General features: G+C 58.0%; 6 protein-coding genes across 6 annotated transcripts; 3 read left to right on the plus strand and 3 right to left on the minus strand.

Moving 5' to 3' along the window:
- Positions 1–725: 725 nt before the first annotated feature.
- B0T26DRAFT_773563 (kinase-like domain-containing protein) lies at positions 726–3849 on the plus strand (the record flags this gene model as incomplete). The annotated part of the gene is made up of 2 exons (XM_060446576.1): positions 726–2341; positions 3341–3849. The coding sequence occupies exons 1-2, from the start codon at positions 1033–1035 to the stop codon at positions 3847–3849; spliced, it is 1818 nt and encodes a 605-aa protein (XP_060299452.1). The 5' UTR covers positions 726–1032.
- A 1151-nt stretch (positions 3850–5000) lies between these two features.
- On the plus strand, positions 5001–5689 carry B0T26DRAFT_675090 (uncharacterized protein; the record flags this gene model as incomplete). The annotated part of the gene is made up of 3 exons (XM_060439789.1): positions 5001–5068; positions 5176–5402; positions 5457–5689. 3 exons carry the CDS (start codon positions 5001–5003, stop codon positions 5687–5689), a joined length of 528 nt encoding a protein of 175 aa, XP_060299453.1.
- Positions 5690–6281: 592 nt separating this feature from the next.
- Positions 6282–8671, minus strand: B0T26DRAFT_706670 (uncharacterized protein; the record flags this gene model as incomplete). Its single annotated transcript, XM_060441820.1, has 4 exons — positions 6282–7275; positions 7385–8212; positions 8314–8343; positions 8398–8671. Coding segments are annotated over 4 exons (1928 nt in total), but the record flags the coding sequence as incomplete, so codon positions are not given.
- A 3729-nt stretch (positions 8672–12400) lies between these two features.
- On the minus strand, positions 12401–15793 carry B0T26DRAFT_740393 (abhydrolase domain-containing protein 12B; the record flags this gene model as incomplete). Its single annotated transcript, XM_060443839.1, has 3 exons — positions 12401–13495; positions 15468–15590; positions 15629–15793. 3 exons carry the CDS (start codon positions 15791–15793, stop codon positions 12401–12403), a joined length of 1383 nt encoding a protein of 460 aa, XP_060299455.1.
- A 2639-nt stretch (positions 15794–18432) lies between these two features.
- On the plus strand, positions 18433–19808 carry B0T26DRAFT_262631 (exostosin 2). Its single transcript, XM_060434059.1, has one exon. It carries the CDS (start codon positions 18576–18578, stop codon positions 19407–19409), a length of 834 nt encoding a protein of 277 aa, XP_060299456.1. The 5' UTR covers positions 18433–18575; the 3' UTR covers positions 19410–19808.
- A 356-nt stretch (positions 19809–20164) lies between these two features.
- B0T26DRAFT_644436 (uncharacterized protein) lies at positions 20165–20521 on the minus strand (the record flags this gene model as incomplete). Its single annotated transcript, XM_060437632.1, has 1 exon — positions 20165–20521. A coding segment is annotated over one exon (357 nt), but the record flags the coding sequence as incomplete, so codon positions are not given.
- Between the last annotated feature and the right edge of the window lie 820 nt (positions 20522–21341).

Below are 21341 nucleotides of genomic sequence, written 5' to 3' on the forward strand. Positions count from 1 at the left end.
ACGTATTTAGAGAGTGCATATAGTTGCAAAATGTTGAAGCGGACCTACCATTATTGAGCGAATTCTTCTTTCCTAAATAGAAATCGAGGCGCACAGCCACTTCTCACCGAGCGGTCGCGGGCCCGGTAGAGGAAGCCTCCAAGGAACGGCGACGCGAAACTCTCGGGGTGACCAACACGCAGGAGTCACCCCCATGAAGCTTACAAATGGCAAGTCGGCGCATGTCTACATTTCGGACGGTGTTTTCACAAGGGATTGCGTCAACGGGTTCGTGTCCTGGCAGTTGGTCCTAAGTTGAAACCGGGCTCGGGCACCAACAAGCAAATATACTATGGTATAGGAGACAACCCGGTCGTTCTTGCGCCTGTTGGCGGTAAATACCTATTTTCGGTAACGGGTGGTGCTGAGGCTCGGGCCCGACGGTTCGGGATTGCCAGGCCCGGAGAGCTCGGCGAGTCGGGTATCTGGCGGGCGAATGATGACCAACCACTGCAGTTTGCACGGTTGCACGACCCGGCTCATCTCAATGCGTGTTGCAGGGCAGTAATTCCTGCTGGATGCAATATTAATTAATCCACGCCTCTGTGGTGTTTGTGGCAGTGAGAAGATGACAGGAGCCCAGCCCTGCTAGACAAAATGCCACTGTGATGCGTGGGCGGAACCCTAAGTCTACACTTGGGCCAACCAACGCCCATTTGCATTATCCTGCGCAATCAAGGCTTGCTGTCCGATTGCTGATCCCCTAGCGCAGCAACATCCGACGCCAGCAGCGCCCCTTCGGCTACCAGAGTCACGTCAACATCATAGACTTTGCACTAGCTGCCCTAGCGCAATGAACTCAAAACACGCTCAAGGCGTCAGCGACAGCGGCAGCCAACGTGTCCAGAGCCAACATGCTGTCCGGAGCCAACATGCGCCCGCTGGAGATCTCGGCCCCTAGCCTCTCTTGCCCCCCAGTCTCTCTTGCCCCCCAGTCTCTCTTGCCCCCCAGCCTCTCTTGCCCCCCAACACAGTCGAAACCCTAGACACGAGATGGATCTGGCAGATTTCCAGATAATGCGCCACTCGGCGACCAAGCTACGGGCCATCGACGATGCCAACGAGATGCAGGCGGCGGTGGCGCGCGAATGCGGCGAGGCCAGGGTGGCGCCGCCGCCGTACCGGCTAACGGAGCTGATCGGCAAGGGCAGCTTCGGGCGCGTGTACAAGGCGCGCGGGCGGCACGGCAGCCAGGCGGTGGCGGTCAAGATCATGAGCATCGAGGAGGGCGACTGGGCGGCGCCGGGCGAGTGCGACACGTTTGCCGAGGTGCTCAAGGAGGTCAATACGCTGCGCCTGCTCCACGACAGCGGCGCCCGCAACATCAACCCCATCGTCGACGCGCTGCTGATCGGCCAGTCCATATGGGTCGTGACCGAGTACTGCGCTGGGGGCAGCGTGGCCACGCTGATGCGGCCGATGGGCCGGCTGCGCGAGGCGTGGATCGTGCCCATCCTGCGCGAGGTGGCCGACGCCGTCTACTGGGTGCATAGCCAGGGCGTCATGCACCGCGACCTCAAGTGCGCCAACGTGCTCGTGGCCGAGGACGGCAGGGTGCAGCTGTGCGACTTTGGTGTGGCTGGCGTGGTCAAGTCGCGCTTCGATAAGCGCAGCACCGTCACGGGCACGCTGCAGTGGATGGCGCCCGAGCTGTTCGACAGCAAAGTGTCGTATGGCAGCGAGGTCGACATCTGGGCCTTTGGATCCATGGCCTACGAGGCCGCCACCGGCCTACCGCCCAACGCCGCCTCCATATTCGACGTCACGCTCGAGAAATTCGGCGACTACCTGAGGACCTGCTGCCCCCGCCTCGAGGGCGACCAGTACTCGGCCGAGCTCAAGGACCTGATCGAGTTCTGCATGGTGCCGAGTCCCGCCAGCCGCCCGCGCATCGAGCAGGTCCAGAAGCACCCCTACATCTTCGGCAGCGCCCAGCAGCACCCGACGCACGGCCTGAGGCAACTCGTGCAGGAATACAGGGACTGGGAGCGCGAGGGTGGAGACCGGCGCTCGCTCTTCTCGGCCGGCGGCGCTCAGCGGCCGCGCAGCACTCGCTCCTGTTCTTTGGACGCAGCGTGGGACTACGGGTCCATGGACGAGGCCGACCAGCTGTCCTTCCCCGACGCGAGCGCCGTGGCGAGCTCCGATTCGGAGCACCAGCCGCTGCCCAAGCAGCGACGCCGGCACCGTCGGCCGCAGAACACGAACGTGCCGGCGCGTGCGGTGACGGTACCGCTGGAAAAGACGTTCGACCCGGATACCCTCAGCAACTACAAAGACATTGCAAGGCAGTTCTACGGCAGTAGCAGCAGCCCAACCGCCGCTGCGCCACTTCTGAGCTTACAGATAGTCGACAGTTCGTCCGACGAAGGCACCATCCGGGAATCGCCCGTCCGCGCCAATCCCGCGCCCCCGCCCCTGCCCCTGCCCCTGCCACTGCCCCAGAGCATCCAGTCGGACCTTACCGACGCCGAGACGATCAAGCCGCCCTGCCGGACATCGGTATCGGCCACAGACATGACCACAGACGTGGTACGCTTCGACACGACGCGCACGCAGGACTGGACCTTTCCGGCACCGAGCCCCAGAGTCCAGGAGACGGTCATCTCAGCTGTGCCACCGTCGCCGCACGACAACGCCCTGGCCATCGACATGGACCCGGCCGACCCGTGGCTGGAAGCCCCAGACCACGACCAGCGCGAACTGCCGACTGGCTGCCGCGCCGTGTCCAGCCGCATGTCGGTGTTGAGCCTGATCGACCTCGACGCCGGGCTGCCCCTGAGCGCCACCACGGTCCCGACCGCCAGCGAGGCGAACCATCTCCCGCTGATATCGCCCATATCGCTGGATCCTGCAGTAGTCAACATGGACCCGCTGGCCGCCGCCGCCGCCGCCGCAGGAGCCACCGCCGTCATGGACTTTGTGTCGGTGGCCTCGGTAGCCGGCGGCGGCAACCGGCTGTCAGTGGCCGGCACGCAACACAACCGACAGCCGTCGCTGTACATCCCAGTGCGCACCGCCAGCAACAGCAGTAGGAACCACCACATCCGCGAGCCGTCGCTGTACATCCCGATCGAAATCAACTTACTACCATCGCTGCCTAACACGCCTACGTCGCCCGTCGGTCCGATGGGGCTGCTGCTAGGGTCGCGGTCAGATTCGGGCGGCTACCATTACTACGCCACGGGCACATCGTCCTCGCTGCCGTCACCGTCACCGTCGCCGCCAGGGTCAGGGTCAGGGTCAAAGTCATGGTCAGGGTCAGGGTCAGGGTCAGGGTCAGGGTCAGGGTCAGGGTCAGAGCCAGGACCAGCGCCGCCGCGCATCATCTACCCGCCGACGCCGCCGCCGCCGCCGCCGCCGCACCTCCAGCGCACTCCCAGCTTCGTGCGCGCATGCGCATCCGCCCACCCAGCGGCAGAGGACATCCTGCGCGCCGCCGCCGGCAGACAATTACCACGCCACACCACGCCCACACCAAGACCCAGGCTCAGGCCGAGCAGCACCGCCAGCAGCCGCATCCCACGCATCGTAGTTGGTCCCACGGCCACCGGCTCGCATAACAGGCACAGAACCGACAGCAGCACCGACAGCGCCTCGCCGAGTAATAACAACAGCAACAGAATACAAATGCCTGCACTACCGCCGCCGCCCGCCGCGGACGTGCTCCTCGCGTCGGCGTCGCGCGACGTCGTCAGCCACGAGATCACGCGCCTCCTCTGGGCATTGCGCGAGCACCTCTCGTGCGCCGGCGACGCGGCCGCTGGCCTGCCGGTTAGGCGGGCGACTGCTAAAAGTACCGATGACTGATTAGGTTTCTTGCCGCGGGATTGGGTACTATTTATATGTACTTGCTGCTGGCAGCCAGTCGATTCCATTCGATTTTTTGTTAATAATTAATTAAAATAATTAATTAATTGGTTAATCATCTCCTGGCTTGCTGGCTGGGTCTGTTAGCTAGAACGGTGGGTCGATCGGCCAGCCAGCAGTTAGCTCGTCAGTTTACTGGTGGCTTGAGTTCGAGCGATGGCGTTCGCATCGGATCATTGTGGACTGGTACAGCACAACAGACAGGTGCTGTAGGCCACGGGATATTCGATGGGGATGCACATGGGGTGGAAATGTACATACCATGGTATGCAGAGTCTGGGCTGGGGTGGCAGATATTCAGGGGTGGCAGATATTCAGGGGTTATGCTGTCAGGGGGGGCTGATGGCCCTCCTCTTCGAGGTTCATCGGCCACGATGTTCCACGCTACATCATCAAAGTCCGCAATACAGTTTCGGCTACTCCGATACCGGAGTCTGTTTCATTTCAGCAATTCGTTCATGTCAACGTCTAATATCGCCCCTTTGGTTTCTGCGTTGCTCTTCCTATATCTGTAGGCAAGTGGGAAGGCTACGAAAGAGGGTGGTTCAAATAATACTACATGATAGGTGATTAATGGCTATAATCATAATTAACTGACTTGAAGATACAGAGAAAGAGGTTCGAAGAGTGTCTGAGGAGTGTTCTGCCTCTGTACCTTGACTCGGTGATTCGCATTAGCGAAGACGCACAGTGCTCGGCGCAAACCGGGAGGCTTGTGCCCGCCGACTCAATCTTGGTTGTCCAGGCCAGGGGCGACTCTCTAGCACTTCCCGGCAGCGAACAAACAGTAAACATTTGTCTATTGGCTCCCATTTGACAACTTCACCATATAGAGCCTCTCGGGCATACAGTCAGCCTCCAAGATGTGGCGATGTCGCCGTCGAATACATCCCCGACGCCCGTCTCTTCCACGAACCACCCTGCCCTTTTGATTTCAGGCCCAGCACCCTCGGTCCCAGGCCATGTCGACCTCAGCAGACTCAAAGCGCGAAGAAAACCTATCTCGAGGCACCGCCCTCCACGGCCAATCTGGCCAAGTCTATTTAGTTGAAGGAATACTTTAGGATCGGAGGGCATCTTCCACTCAGATCATGGCTGTGTACCGTGCTAGGCAAGCGGCATGCAAACGGGACGTTGACTTTTCGCGGCGATTGACAAGGTTAGAAGTCCGCGACGGTGTCAGACTGCTAATCCATCTGCCGCAATTTCCCGGTGCACCTAGCGCTGCGGCAGCCAGTGCGTAGCCAAGAAAATTATCCCCCACAGCAACTTCGACTACCAAAAGAAACTCCAAGAATCTGCCGCTTCGTCGCCGCATGTCAGGACGGCCATCGACACCGCCCCTGAACATCGCCTCCTTGTGTTCCCATACCTGACCGATAACCTCCTCCAGTTCGACAACAAAACGCTCTCCCTGGCCCAAAAGAACAGCATCCCGAAGAGAGTTCTGCTGAGCCTCGCGGACCTGCACAACAACTGCATCCTCCACACCGGTAACTCGCTTGCGCGCCACTCTTTCAGGTGAACTTTGCTGACGGGTCTCCCAGATGTCAAGCCCAACAACATCATGGTGAACTGCGAGGCGGGCCCCTCGAGAGACGTTGTGGTAAAGGATGTCCAGGTAACCGACCTGGAAGGCTCTGTCGTCATCCGGCCGGGGAAGGACCTCAAGGGCTGCGTTTCTGCCAACGAAATCTGGAGGAGCCCCGAGCCGTGGCGGACGATTCTGCGACGTCATGTGTCGTGCTTTGGCGGCTTCCCAGGCTTGAGGTCTTTTTAATCACATCGGCAATGAGGAAAATCCATACTATGCTCCGTTGTTAGAAATGATCCCGTCTTTCAATGCCGACAACCCTCTCAAGCCATTTTCACTTTGGCGGGACGGCACTCTAGACCCCGTGTTCAAGAATCTTGTGGGAAAGATGACGGGTTTGTACCCGCAAAAGAGAATCACCGCACGCGAAGCCCTTAAACATCAGTGGTTTGATGGCGTAGGTGACGGGTAATCAAGGGGGTGGGTGGTAGTAGCGAGAAGACACGCGCGCCAGCTACACGACCAAGTGCGTGGCCATGGAGCGGACGGCGCGGATAGCGAGACCTGGGATGCTTCATGGCAGACGTGTACTATCAGACAAAAGAGCAATTCTAACTCATGTAATAATTGATAAATGATCAATGGACCCTTCAAGTCCCACGAAACAACGCCCATAACCGCTCCTGATTACTGGTCATGACATAATTATCACGCTGCTGGGGCGAACTCCAAGCTAAGGCCAGCAAAAGGTTGCCAGAGGCAGGCGTGGTTTTCATACCTGATATTTATTCACTTTTAGATTTTAATTTCCCCATTTCCCCATTTTCCCACCCTGAATCACCCATGAAGCCTTTTTCCTATGCCTAGAGATTAACTACGGCACCATGCTAAGTCCCTTCCATCCCCCAGTTCCCAACTCCACGCATGAACACAAACAACCCCGAACAACACAAGCAACCCCGAACAACCACAACCCCATACAGCCAACTCCCATCACACAAATACAAATAATCACTTGCAGAATCACACCAACTGCCTACCGATACAACCGCCCCGGAACAGGCTCGCTCACCGGCTCGGCACTAAACGAAAGATGCCCGACGCCACCCTCCGAGCCAACAACGCCCCACCTGATCAACCGCCGCGCCGCCTCCGCCCCGCTCTCGCCGGCGGCAACATGGCACGCGGCACTGATCGCCGCCGAACACGGGCTAGCTAGCGGCATGCCGACACGCAAGCGGCGCCAGCCGAGCAGCAGCGCGAGCAGCAGGGCCACGGCCAGCGCGATGAACAAGATCACCATGGCAATGGGCGAGAAGCCGACCGTCAGGATCGCGCGCTGCGGGTCCGGGTCGCCATCGGGGCCGAACACGTCGACCGCGACGAGGAAAAACGCCTGCGAGAGCAAAAAGTGCGCGCCGCCGCTGGTGAGCAGCAGCGGGGCCACGTAGCGGTACGGCAGCGTGAGGAAGCTGGTTGAGCGCTGCGCGTTATCGTTGCCCTCGGCCTTAGGCAGCGGGTTCGTGACGCGCAGCCCGCGCCGCGTGGCAAAGTAGCGCGCGTACTCGTCGGCGAACGCCATGCACGTGTACGCGGCGTTGTAGGCGAGGTAGAGGGCTGACAGCAGCAGCTGGGGCACGTTGGCGAGGAGCACGTTGCGCAGCAGCCCCGCGTTGCCGGTCGCGGTTTGGTTTGCTGGCCAGCGGACTAGGGAGGACGCCGTGACGGCGCCGAAGCCGAGGCCCCACCATGTGGCTAGGTCAGGGTTGGTCGTGGTGGTGTTGATGGCTTCGTAGAGGAGTGCGGCGAAGATGCAGAGGGTGGCGAAGGCACTTTTGGGGTGTGGGGTTAGTGGTTGGCTTTTGGTGAAAAAGGGGTGGAGGCCTCCGTAAGGGGTAAACGGGTGAAGGGTAAAGGGCAACGACAACAAGCACTACTCACAAGCCATTGGTCGCAGCCCAGCGCCAGAGCCCGACGGCCTCCCAGCGAAAGTGGCGCTTGTACTCCCAGCGCTGGGGCAGGGGGTCGTCGCGCCAACGGCCAGCCCTGAAGTCGGCAATCGAAGCAGTGCCCATGCCGCGGGTGGTAGGGTCAGGCCGCTCGAGGAAGCTGGCGATGGCATCACCCAGGGTCAGCAGCGGCGACTGCTTGCGCAGCAGCGTGGCGAGGATGGCGACGAGCTTGACGGCGTTGCACGCAATCACCACAAACATGATGGGCAGCGAGAACTGCAGCCGGCAACGGTCGACGACGCGCTCGCTGAGGCAGTGGTCCAGCTGCCAGTCGCCAAACGTGATGGGCAGGTCGCTCAGCGCCTCGCCGACGTCGCAGTCGAAGTCGTTGATGTCCTCGGGCACCAGCACCCCGCTGCCGTCGACCGACGTCCCGCACACCCACGAGTTCTGCACCGCGTCGTACGTCCAGTCCAGGTACCCCACCAGCGGCCCCGTGTCGGTGCTGTTGCTTGGGCTGTCGCCGCCACCGTCACCGGCATCACCGTCACCGTCGTCTCGTTTCTCGTTGGCGCCTTCGTCGCCGCTTCCGGCGTCATGGGGCATCAAAACAACAGCCAGAACGTGCCGGCGGTCCGACAGGAAGTCGACGCCATATGCTTGAATGCATGCGATGGGGTCCAAGCGCTCGTAGGTGGACAGGTTCTGCTGCATGGACCACAGAAGATCCATTGCCACGGGGTCGGCAATAGGCAAAGTAAAGTTGGCGCCGTCGACAAAATCTTGGGTGGCCACGGCAACCGTGTATTCATTGGCTCTGTTGGGTCAAGGGGTTGGTTAGTCAGTGGGTTTCCCCTGCACCCGACTCACTCGAGTCACATCCAAAATATTCAACTTGAGAGGGGGCCAGAGACGCACGTCAAGCTCACAAAGACGGCCGAGTTGAACCTGCCGCCCAGAAATCAGCAAAGCCCAAGACAGCGTCACAGCCACCAGACTCACATCAGGTGGATTGGAAAGGAACTCAGGGCCAGCATGGCCCACAGCCACACGCGCGCGCGGTCGATGGCGCGCAGATTCCGCAGACTGAGAATGCCAATCTCAAGCCACTGCCTGCGGGCGTGCTCGGCGTCGACCTCGGCACGCGTGGGCGAGGTTAGGCACTGCATGCAGAAGTTGCTGGCCCCGAGCAGGAAGGTGGCGAGGAAGTTGATGAGGATGTGCAGGCCGAGGCCGGCGCGCTTGACGTCGGCGCAGGGCCCGACGTACAGCATGCCGGCGCCGTCGCGCACGTGCAGCGTCACGCTCGCCCACATGGTCACGGCCGCGTTGGCCACCAGGATGGCCGCCACCACGAACAGGCCCGTCTGCACCCCGGCCGGCCACGTGAAGACGGCGTCGTCGCCCTCGCGGTCGCCGTGGATGAGGTTGTCGGCCGACGACCGGCCCGTGGCCGGCGGCGGGATCCACGTGAAGTTGCTGCTGTCGGCCTCTTGTATGAGCTTGCTGCTGTCGGTCTCTTGTATGAGCTTGCTGCTGTCGGTCTCTCGTATAAGCTTGGTGTCGCTGCTGCTGGGTAGCTGCGGGGAGGGCCGCGGCGACAGAAAGGACGAGTCGGACTCGCCGGGGGTCCGCGGCAGATGGTTGTCGCGCAGTGGCCATGCCGTCGGTTCCCTGCTTGTCACTGAGCCTCCGGGTTCGATTGGGCCAGAATTGCTTGAGACGCACCCGAGTTCAATATGCTCAAAGGCCTGGTCAAAATCGTTGCCGGCGTTGCTGGCGCGGGAGCGGGAGCGGGAGCGGAACGAGGCTTGCTTGGCGGAGTCTTGATAACCGCCCGATGCCCACTCATTCTGGCGTTGAAAGCCAGACATTAAATCATGAGCACCGCGAACAGAGCTCGGTGTCGCTGGGGTTGCAAGCGGCCGCAGTCGAGTGGACGGTGCATGAAGACGACTTTGCTGTTGGCCTTGGTTTACCTGTTCGATATCGGCTCGTCGCATCGAGTCAAACCGTCAAGATGAGCCTTGAGGATTGAGGTGCAGGAACACAAAAGGGCTGCCGCCCGATGCCAAGACACAACATGCGGAACATTTAACGTCTTCAACCCCTCGGGGCAGCCCGGGCCCCTCGCAGGGAGAGAAAGTTCGGAACTTGCCATCTGTCTCTGCCCTTTTGCAGTCCAATGGCAGAGACAGTCACTCCAAGCCACGCTGCGGCAATCTCTCCAATCAGACCCGAGGACGGCGAGAGTGCCGGATTCTGGTTAAATACTGGCTGGTCGCAACGCCAAGCTGCATCGAGTGTGGCTGATGGCGCGGCCTGTGGTTCACCGACTCAGCATCCCATTTCCATGTCTCCGAGACTTGGGGTGGACATGGCTGGCAGCGGCGGACCAGTCTTGCGAATGGGCATGGCTTCGTTCCCGCTGGGCTGGGCCACGCCTGCAGGGTGCACACCCCCATTGCGAGTCTGGGATGTGGGAGTGATCTTGGCGTGGACCAATGACTCGCTTGTGGCTGTCGCTGATGGTTGGGCTGACTGCGCTTCGGGGTGAAGCGTGCACGGCAGTTGGCCCTCTCAGTCTGCGTGTGTCTGCACGGCTTCGGAAAACCAATGAGCTCCCCTCAGCCCGACCGCCCCCAAAAGGGGCATAATTTTCGGCCTGCTCTTGTCGTTCCGCTTGATAACAAGGGTTAGGGTTCGGTGTCCCCTTCGTCGATGTTAAAAATGCAGTGCGTCCTGAAAAACCGTATTCTCCTGTGCCGGGGTGATATTATTATTTCGCTACATGCCAAGACCCAAATGTCTCTCTCTCGCCGAGACTAAAAATGCAATCAAGGTGGATGCGCTCACTGGTAATTAAGTCCGTCTGCCAACATTAAAGCTAGACCGCGATCAAAACGTCTAACGTTCATGATATGCGAGTTAGCCATGATAAGCGAGTTGGCCACCTTAACGAGATTTGGTGGGGCACAAGCAATAAGATGTTAGTAAATTGTTAGTGATCTTATCAATTTCTTATCGCATTTGGCTGCGCACGCTACCCGGTCTCGTTAAGGTGGCTAACTTGCTTATCATGGCTAACTCGCTTATCAAATACGTTAGTTGAATATTATCTCTCAATATTTAGTTGTCTCGATTATTCTAATTACATTTGTCACCCCGTACTAGTTTTTCATTTTCTCTCATCATCACGGCCAAGTAACAAGGTTAGCTCCTCCGGATCCAACAACTATCCATGGAGGCTAAAAATGCAGGGCAGCCGAGCCCCTCATTCACTCACAGCCCAGCGTCATACACTCACAGCCAGCAGATGTATCGGTCGCAAAGACTCGCACGCAAATGTCTAGAATACATGTGCCGAGGTCGGGACTACCGTTTTCTAATTCCTCAGCGTTCCGTACTGGATCCACCGAGGCTAGCCAATTAGATTCCGCGCTCCGGCCACTATCTTGTACCTCGACTAACTAGCCTAAGTACCGGCTATTAACACAGCTTGATAAATACACCGTATCCTCCCCTACTTGCTTGTTTTCAACTTCCTCCTATCGCACGGTTAATACATTCGAACTAGATTGCTACTTGTTAGCCTACGTGCTTGATAGGCCTGTAAGAGGGCACCTACCCAGGGTGCTACAGTGGGCTCGGCACTGTAGCTGGCGGAGCGGATGCGGTAGCGAAGACGGGAGCCAAGTGCAGGGTAGATCGGCAAGTGCCGAGTAGGTCGACCAAGTGCAGAGTAGATCGGTAAGTGCCGGGTAGGTCGACCAAGTGCAGGGTAGATCGGTAAGTGCCGGGTATGTCGACCAAGTGCAGGGTAGGTCAGCCGGTCCTGCAGGGTAGACTGTAAGGAACTGTGCCCTACGGTCCAGTACAACAGTGCTTCTATGTAGGGCACTGAGGGAAGCAAGCTGACTTCCACAGGCCCGCCACGGAGACCGTGAGGACTCTGCTCAGCAGTCTACCTCGTAGGCTGCAGGGGACTCTGCCCTGCAGTCAGGGTCTTCGGGAGGCAATGGAAGGTGCTGAAGAAGACTAAGAGGAGTTGTATTATAGAGGCATTATAGTATACAGAGTAGTGAGTGCAGGTACATGGCCGTCATGCCTTGGTGCCATGGGCCTGTACATGTCCATTCGCGATATGCCTGGCACCCCCGCCCACAAGCCTAACAACGGCCCAGGGAGAAGTGGATTGGCCGTGGCGGCTGAGCGGGATGGGGTCAGGGCGGTGCAGTCTGGCTGGGCTGCTGGATTCCGAGGAAGAGATATGACTAAAAGCTTCCTCTCGGCCGTACGTCAGATTCGGTTGGTTGGTGTTGGCGTTGGGTACCTGGTTAGGTATGGTGGCAAAGAAATTGGATACCTGTAGTTGACTTTGGAGTAATGGTTTGTAGTATTAGTTTCCGTCTCATGGATGTGATGTTTCTTAGTACGGACAAACGTCTCCTTGAACCGTAGTATTCGATGCTGGGCTCTTGTGTCAGTTGTCATAGCTGCGCCAAGCATGATTCGAGGTTCTGCGTGTCACATGGCTGCCGTGGTATGGAGTTTTCGTAATAAGTTAATCTAACGTACTAGCGTGTTTGAGCCACAGCCTGGACAAATAATGGGCAACATATTTTCAGAGGTGAACTGAATCACAAAACCCCCCTTCCATGATTGTGTACGAACAAGGTTACTGCCGTGGTGATTGTTATCTCAACCACCAACACAAACCCCTTTACCCTCTTTTTAGGCGGCCACGCCACATATAGCACGAATAATACCCGGATGCTCGCTTGCATGGGACCTTTGACCTGGGGCTTTTGATCTGTGGTGGAATGCAACCACAGTTTTCCAGCGTACGCCGCAGGCATCTGTTCTGTCTTCTGATGCCGCGGCGGCCTATTCCGTGATATACAAGGAACATACCTGCTTTCAACGGCACAGCCGCCCTAGTCACCATCCAACACCCCGACTAGGAGCTCTGACCAGGGCAGCCCTCTCGGACCCACATGCAGCTTTACGCCTTGGACTGAAAGGCCCGTAGGACGGCTAGGCTGACGACGGGGTACGCCATGATGCGGTCGTGCAGACCATATCTGAGAATGATCTCTCGCATGTGGCCGCGAGGCGCGCGCCAGTCGACGACGCGGCCGGCGTGGCCTAGCAGCTGGCCAGCGTCGGCGCGGTGGCGGTCGAGCTCAGCACGCGTGGTGCCGACGGGCGACGTCGCGTTGACGGCGTGCCAGAACAGGTTCTCCGAGTGCGACCACGGGATGTCGTAGTCGTCCTCGGCGTGGATGACGGTGACGTGGTAACGCGCGGCGTCGCGGCCGCCGGGTGGGAGGTGTTCGACGTGGCGCACGAGAGCTGCGAGCCGGTCCGTGCTCGGCCACTTGTCACGGACGAAGGTGTTGAAGAAGGCCATCAGCCGCGGGAACCGCGCGAGCGGGCTCAGGAGCGGTATCGTCCCGGCCACGCGGTAGCTGGCCGTTAGCAGCTCGACGTTACCGAACGGCGCGACGAGGACCAGGCCGGCGAAGAGGATCGTGTCGGGCTGTGTGGCGAAGTGGTGCGCGAGCGAGATGGCGACGGCGGTCCCGAGCGACTGTGCGAAGAGGACGATGCGCGACGGGGGGATGCCGGCTTCTCGTAGAGCGAAGTTGGCTAGCGCGAGGGCGTCGGTTAGGAGCCCGGCTTCCGAGGGACGGCCGCTGCTCGACCCGAAGCCGCGATAGTCGATAGCGATAGTGTGGATCCTGCCGGGCGACGCAGCCGACATGGCGCGGTACGACGGCGGCCGCCAGCCCGAGCCCAGCGTCCCGGCGGCGCCGTGAAAATACAGCACTAGAAGCGAGTCTGGGTCGTCTTTCAGGAGCTTGAAGCACGTCCGCTGGCTGATATCATGGGCCAGGCCGGCTGGTTCCCTCGTAAGCCGGCCCTCGTGTTGCTGATACAGGCCCAGCGGCAGGACGTGCCAGGCGTGGAGCTGCTCGCCGTCAGGGGTTGGCAGGACGAAGGGCGTGACTTGGTTTCGCAGGAAGCCCCATTGCTCGGGAATATTGACGTCGCGGAACCATGTGAGAGTGACGCTGTTGAGGTAAATTACTTGATTCTGGCAGAAAGGAATCGAGAGGAGCGCAAGAAAAATGGCATAGGACGTGACCGCCACCCCGACGACGCCAATCGACCACCACGCGGCGGTCACAACACCGAGCATCATCCTGCTGCTGAGGGGTGCGGCCTATGAACTTGATGCAAGCCAAAAAAGGGGCGAAGAATCTGAACGAGGAGGTGAAACGCGACGGTGTGGGTGCGCAAGCCACGCGCTTTGCATCGGTAATGTTAGGATCAAAAAATATCGCAATCAGATTCATGGGCGGCCATCGGCTTTTAATAGGCCACAGCGCCTCGAAGCTGCTCACTCTAACTGATTGGCCGCAAAACCGACGCTCGACCTCATCAGCCACAAAGGATCCCCCCCTGCATACCTAATTATCGTCAACCACCAAACTTTGGCCTCACTGCATAAACGAGACGCTATAGAGATGTCTAAGAATGCACCCGGTTTCGTTCTAGCGGCCCGGGCAGATACCTCAGTCCTTGTCAGGACGGGACCTTTCAGTATGCGAAAGGCCTTGGTGCCCTGCAGCGTCCTGCAGCGTGGCCTGCAAGTTTTCTGGAGGGAGGCAGTGGAGTGAGGCAGTGGAAAGTCAAGCCCCTGAAATAGGAGTCTGCAAAAGGTCTTACTGGACGGTTATGGCCCTACAATTCTAATCTTTGCGAGCAATAAGGAAGGCAATAATAATGAACGAGGACTGGGCTGTATGACTCTGGCGTAGAAGGCTAGGATCCCGTACTTGATGAGAAAGATCGTAGCCGCCCAACAAGCAGAGGCTGAAACTATGGCGCACTGCGGGGCGTTTCTGCTGGTGGTGGTCCTATCTTTAGAGATGGCTGCGGATCTTTCCGGCAGCTGAGTAGGCTCCCATGGCTGAGGTATTAATTAGTCAAGGCCGAAGAGCTCGCCATGAGCACTGGTAGAGCAACTAGATGGGCGTCTGTCTTCCTTCGAGCCTGACGCCGTCCGCCAAGACCGCTTATTATAAATATAAAATAATATGACGCCCTTCACCATCCTTGTTCTCCTGCTGGGTCAGGCCCACAACATGGCTACACTTCCGAAACAAGACGCTCTCGTTAGCCGAGCAACCGAAGATGGTTCTCACTCCGGCGGACGAGTACAGGGATGGGTCGACAGCCCTGGCCTTCGAGGCACATGGGACATCCTGTGGCTCTGCATCTCCACGACGTTCATTTGCACCTTTACCATGTTGTGCCTCAACATCCCCGCGCCGACCGACAGCGGCTGGGTCCTCTTCCGCCGCCGCGTCTTGTGGATGCTCCTCGCCATCTTCGGCCCCGAGATCGTCCTCACATACGCCGCTGGCCAGTGGAGCAGAGCCAGCCACTCGGTGGCCGCGTTCCGCAAGCTGGGCTACGACCAGTGGACGATGCGCATGGCCTTCTTTGCCGACATGGGGGGCTTCGTGCTGCATGCGCCACAGAGCGAGGTAGACGACACCGCCCTACCCGAGACTCCGTTCCCGCTCAACGCCAAGTAGCTGCACTGGCTGATCGCCAACAGACACGTCGACTACCCGGCGCTGCGGCCAGACGAGGTCTGGGACAAGTCGAAGCAGGACCAGCTGGCCAAGACCATCGCCGCCTTCCAGATCGCGTACCTGGTCGTGCAGTGCTGCGGGCGCGCCGCGCAGGGCCTCGCCATAACGACGCTGGAACTCAACACGCTCGCCATCGTCGTGTGCTCGCTCATCACGGCGTGGTTCTGGCTGCACAAGCCCTCGGGCACGCGCACGTCGGTGCCGCTACGCCCGTGCGGCGCCGCGACCACCATGCGCGACATGACGGGCGGCCGGCCGTGGCGGACGACGCCGCTTGACTTTGTCGACGAGAACGGGCCCGGCTGGTCCGCCAACGTGCAGCCCTTCATAAGGGTGCCCGTGATCCCAGCGGCGCGGCCGATCCAGCGCATCCCCAACGACCGCTTCCCCATGGACCCGTACGGCTCCCAGGAGTACTGCGCGTGCGCGGCGACGCTGTTGTTTGCCGGGGTGCACGTCGCCGGCTGGAACTTTGCCTTCCCCACGGCGCTCGAGCAGGTGCTGTGGCGCGTCGCGAGCCTGCTTCTATTTGGCGTCACGGCCGCCTTCTGGGCCCTCGAGACGATGGCCTCGTGGGTGCGGCTGGGACGCTGGCGCTGGCTGTTTCTACGCGTCCTGCAGCCCAAACGGCTGCCAGAGTTTGAGAGGGCCCGCGCCGTGAAGCTGGGCCGGCTGGCCGAGGCCCGCACGCCAACGCAGCTGCCTCTTCCCTGGGAGTTCTGGTCCATCATGCCCGTTGCCGTGCTGTATGGGGTCGCGAGACTGTATCTCGTTGTCGAGGCCTTTACCGGGCTGAGGTCAGTGGAAAGTTCGGCGTTTGTTAATGTTAGCTGGTCCAAGTATCTCCCGCATTTCTAGTTCCAAGGGTAAATGTTGCCTAATGGGCTTTAAACCTCAACTAGCACTACTAACTATCATCCATGGTGTCTGCTTGCTAGAGCTATTTAACCCGTCGTGGCTGGAGTCCAATATAACAAAGAAAAAAGAGAAACGATGCTAGATTAAATTATCTGACCGTGTAAATAGACCCATGGTGCCCTGTGCCCCTGAACCCCCGATCATTGGGTTGCGGAAGGAGTGCGTTCGTTACTGCCAATTTGGGCTTTCAGTCACCGAGTTCGGGAATTTAAAATCTAATACTCATATAATCCAATTTCTGAATGTTCGTTCGCGTGGTACTTGAGTAGAATATATATAATATCCTAGCAAATATACCGGCTAGGAAAAGCGTTTAATATGTAGGTATTGGAGAATAGATAGGCCTCTGGGATTCTAAAAGAGAGATTCAAATGGTTTTTTTTTACTTCGGGGCGGCTACCGCGAGTTCCCAGATCTCCTACCGAACGTCGGCGAAGAGCCGCGAGAACACGGTCTGTATCCCACAGACCACGGTCTCTGTTCTATCCTTCGAGAAGAAATCGAGCAGAAATGCCGAACTTTGATAATTATGTGTTCTGCTGATGGTCAGAGCTTCATGCCATGTGAATCTCCTCGTCGCGTGTTTTCGTAACTTGCAGTTGCTTGCAAATGAACCTAGCAATCGCTTTAAAACTCTTACGATCAATAGTCTTGGATCGGAAGTCCTGGGAGTAATAGTCTGATCAACTCTCAGTCACCCATGGAGAATAAATGTCCCGAGTAACTGGCCATGAGAAACGAAGGTTCTCTGTTTCCGGGTTAGCTTAGCTCCGGAGACAACTCTGTATGTCAGCAATACGTGGCTGGAATTGATGTTACACAATTTATTAACGGACCGCAGTCCGTAATCAGTAAGCGGGCGGCCGATGGTTTAATTACCGACTTCAAAGGCTGAGTAATTGTGCAAGAAAACGCTCGCCCCACAAATCCCAGATGAGCCCGTCGCTTACTTGAACGCCAAGTCATCGTCACCTTCAAAACACCAAGAGCGTCGCGGACGGGCTCTGCTCAGAATTTTAACGTCTTTAAAATTCTCCTCATCAGGCTGGCCAAACAAACATCGTCGCCGTTGAATTGCATGGCATAGGCTGGGCTGTCCGAGTGTGCAAAGTCTATCTGCCAAGATAACATAATGTGGGTGATTACCTCAGACCAGAAGCAAGAGCGCGTAGTCTGGGCTGGCTGGGGATTCTGCAAACTGGCACAGCTTTCCTCGATGACGTTGGCAAACGCGCAGTGCAAAAGCGCAGTATTCCAGGAAATCACCAGAATAAAGGCATTCACTGTGTGTGGAATGTGAATTAATTGAAGAAACGAAGGGGCCAAAAAAGGCGCTGGAACACTATTAATACAGGGAGGTTCGGAACTCTTTTCAGAGTTGACCCCTGTTCGATCCCGTCCATCCTACCCCACAGTCGATCCTGTCTGACCTCTGGGACGGGACAGAGCGAGGTACTGTACCCGCCGAGTCGTGAAACAGTAGCGTGAAAATCCCCGAGAACTCCAAAAGACGCAATATTGCCCCACTAATTTCATTGGCAACTCTTCCTCGACAGATGTTCTCACTATGAGAACGATGACATGCAGCCATGGCTTTGGCAAGCACTCAGCAATTATCAAAAACACGATTCAAGACATTAATGTAGTCGACTCCACCCCAGACCGCTATCAGAAGTCCCATGTCATCCGAAATCCCATGTCATCCAAAGATTTCAGTGAAGCTTCGGACTTTACTGCTCCAATCCCTAAAAGTTCGTTAGTCTAATTTTCTAGCTTTGGCAGGAATCTAACCAAGACTGGCTTCGCTCTTGCACCAAAATTGTGTTGATTACACCGCCGCCAGGATTTGAACTTGGTGCGGTGACTCTGGCAGGGGATTTTAACAGGGGATATACGGCGAAGATACAGGGGGTTCGAAATCACTTTTCTAGCAGATTCTCACCAAAAAGTCACGTGGTGGCTTGATAAAGGAAGTGCGGCCGCCGTCGTCAGATCCGACCGCTGATCCCTGTGTCTTCGTCTCCACCACATCGGAAAACTTCCAGGGGGGAGCTGACGTGGTGTGTGGAGCCAACGGACCCAACATACGACACCCGCCGTCCATGCGCGTATGGGAAAATGGGGTCCCAATCGGCAGGATCCATCAGATCTCTCCTCCTCTCCCCCTTTGGCCTTTCTAGGCTCTGGGCGGATTTCTCGCGCTTCATCCCAACGACCCCCCCTCCTTCCTGTCCGCTCACCGCCAAAAATGCAGCAGCGCGCGGGGGATTTCCTAAGGACGCTTCCCCAGCGGAAGCTGGTGACCATATGCTACTCGTTCGCCATCCTAGCGGCGCTGCTGCTCTGGACGCACAGCTCAGGCTACCTCGGCGCGCCGGCTGAGCCGGAAGCCGTCAAGGTACCACCGGTTGCGACACCGGCCGACACCACCCCAATCCCGCCGCCGGCGCCCCTCCTCCCGTCGTGGTACATTGCGAACCTGGCGAGCTGTGGGAACGAGACGCATGCCGAGACGCGCAAGGTGTGGCTCGAGGCCGATGCGCAGTATGCGCACTTGGCCGACGACAAGTTCACGTCAGTTTGGCCTAGCCCATGCCCATCTCCTCCCCATTGGCCCATTCTCTCGTTGCTTGTCGTCGCATCCCAACAGGAACTGACATTGAGCGCGGCCACAGCATCGCCATCCCCACATACAAGCGCCCCGACGTGCTCAACGGGACCCTCGCCAAGCTGCTGAACGACAAGATCCCCTCACTACACGAGATTGTCGTCATCTGGAACGAGCTCGACAAGGCGCCGCCCTCGGGCTTCGTGTCCAAGCACGGCGTGGCGGTGCGGTACCGGACATCGGAGCGCAACAGCCTAAACAACCGGCTATTTCCGGACCCGGAATACCAGACACAAGCAGTGCTCACGCACGACGACGACGTGTGGTACGAGCCCGACGACGTCGAGTTTGTGTTCCAGACGTGGCGGCAGCTGGGGCGGTACCGGCTAACGGGGGCGCTACCGCGGTGCTACAGCCGCAACGACAAGGGCCTGCTACAGTACCACCAGTGCCGCGACGGTAGCGACTGGTACGCGCTGATCCTGACGGGGCTGTCGTTCGTGCACGTGTCGTTCCTCGACTACTATTGGTCCGACGAGGCCATCCCGACGCGCATCCGCCAGCACGTCGACGAGGCCTTCAACTGCGAGGACCTGGCCATGAACTACGTGGCCTCGATGCTGACGTGCGCCGGCCCGCTCAACGTCATCGGCAAGCATCCCTACACCAACCTCGACCCCAAGGGCGGCATCAGCAGAAAGGGCAACCACATGCCGCTGCGCCACAACTGCCTCAACGTGTTTGAGCACATTGTCGGCTTCCTGCCGCTGGTGCACTCCATGGGCTCCATCAAGCGTGGGACGCCGCACTTCAACTGAGGGGCCGGCCGTAAGAGAAGAGAAGAGAAGAGAGAGAAAAACGAAATGAACAAACAATGCGATTCGTGTTGATATTGGCCGCGGCTCTGCGAGTCGAGCATCACAAAGGATGAAATACCCTGTACCATAATTAGCCACCTGACGACCGCATTCTGCCGAACACAAAACCCGCCCAATGAGGGACGCCGGAGCACGTCGTGAGCAGTCGCTGTCTGGATAGACTCGGGACGACGTGCACTGCGCAGGCTCGCGCAGGCTCGCGCATGTCGAATGAAGGAATGGACGGTCGTCTCCTTTAAGATATTAAAGATATTGCCGCGTCAAGGGTTTGTTTAGTGCCGCGTCAACCAACAGGTGCGAAACGCATGATTATCGCAACTTAAGCCCGACTTGGAGCTCAGTGGCGTTTTTAGTCTCGATCCTCACTGGGTGCAACTCGCGCATCCTCTAGGCCTTATCCCCGACACCAACATCTATCTAATAAGAACGGAACAATGCATCAAAATATTTTATGTCAGGTGGCTAGTAATTATCATATTATCAACGTGATTTGCATAGGGTAATCTTCGTTATATTCGGCGGGGGTATTATCATGCAACGAATACCAACAACTAACAAGTAACAGCAACTAACAAGAAAAAACAGACGCCGCCCAAAACTGCACGCCCACCGGCGACCAGCCAAGAATGATCCCACCTTTATCTACAGAGTAGTCCAAGTATATACACAACACCAATCCCCCGTAATTAAGAAGACTAAACCGCCATGGCAACAGCGACGACAACAAGGCCCGCGAAGCTCACGCCCGCCACGCGGTTAGCGTTAGCGGAACTGGTGCCCGTGGGCTTCGTGCCGCCGAGCGCCGCCGTAGCGGTGTCGAACGCGCCGCCCATCGCCGACGTGGCCGTGTCTTTCGCTCCGTCAATCGCGGAAGTAGCGGTAGTAAACGCGCCGGCAATGGCCGAGGTGGCCGTGTCTTTTGCGCCGTCAATTGCGGAACCGGCAGTGGTGAACGCGCCGCCGACAAACGAGGTAGCCGTGTCCTTGGCGCCTTCGATGGCCGACGTCGCGGTGCTGAAGGCGCCGTCGATCTTGGATGTCGCCGTGTCGAACCCGCCGTTGTTGGCTGAAGTGGCAGTGTTGAAGGCCGCCGATGGCTGTTGCGGCAGTGTCGAGTGTCGAACGCGCCGTCAATCTTGGACGTGGCCTGGCCGACGTTGATGCCGGGCGTGAAGTCGGAGACGACGCTGGGGATGAATTCTGGCATGGGGTTGCCGGCGGCCACCGACACGAGGGCCGCGAGGATGCACGAGGTGGCTGTGATGGTCTTCATCTTGAGGAAATGGATTGGGGGTGAACTGTTGGTTCTGAGTGTGAGTGATTATGAGGATGATGAGTATTGTGAGGTTGACTGAGAATTATCAAAGTAACATGCGGATAACTTCCTACTTATAACTGTTCGTTGCCAAGGAATCATGAATGGTACGTCACTGCATGATATTTTGTCAATCTTGGTTATTAGGGGCCGTGAATGGATTGCGGGCTAGGTAGGTCGAATCGCCGCTAAGAGCAAATTCTCCAGCCCTTCTTTCTTTCTTTTCAAGATTCCACGTCCTGCCGCGTTCTAATCTGGACGATTTTCAGGGTCCGGCAGGCACATCCAGGTCGCTGGTGACGGCTAGAGACAGGCATGAATTTTAAGTGGGCGGGATATGCTGGTGGTGGAGAGATTAGACCCCAGATCTGGACAATGCGGTTCGCAGAGAAGCTTTTTACAGGTATTCGTCTCGATGACGTTGAACCATGTTATAAGTGGGTCGACGGGAGGGCGCGATTCCTCAATACAGGGCAGGAAGGAAAGAGGGGTATTTTCCTGTTTGGTACTCTCATTTCTCCATTTCGAAACATTTCACAAGGCCTCCTTTGGCAGTA

Source organism: Lasiosphaeria miniovina (genome assembly GCF_030549165.1).
Source record: "Lasiosphaeria miniovina strain SMH2392-1A chromosome Unknown B0T26scaffold_3, whole genome shotgun sequence".
In the NCBI taxonomy this organism is placed as follows: domain Eukaryota; kingdom Fungi; phylum Ascomycota; class Sordariomycetes; order Sordariales; family Lasiosphaeriaceae; genus Lasiosphaeria; species Lasiosphaeria miniovina.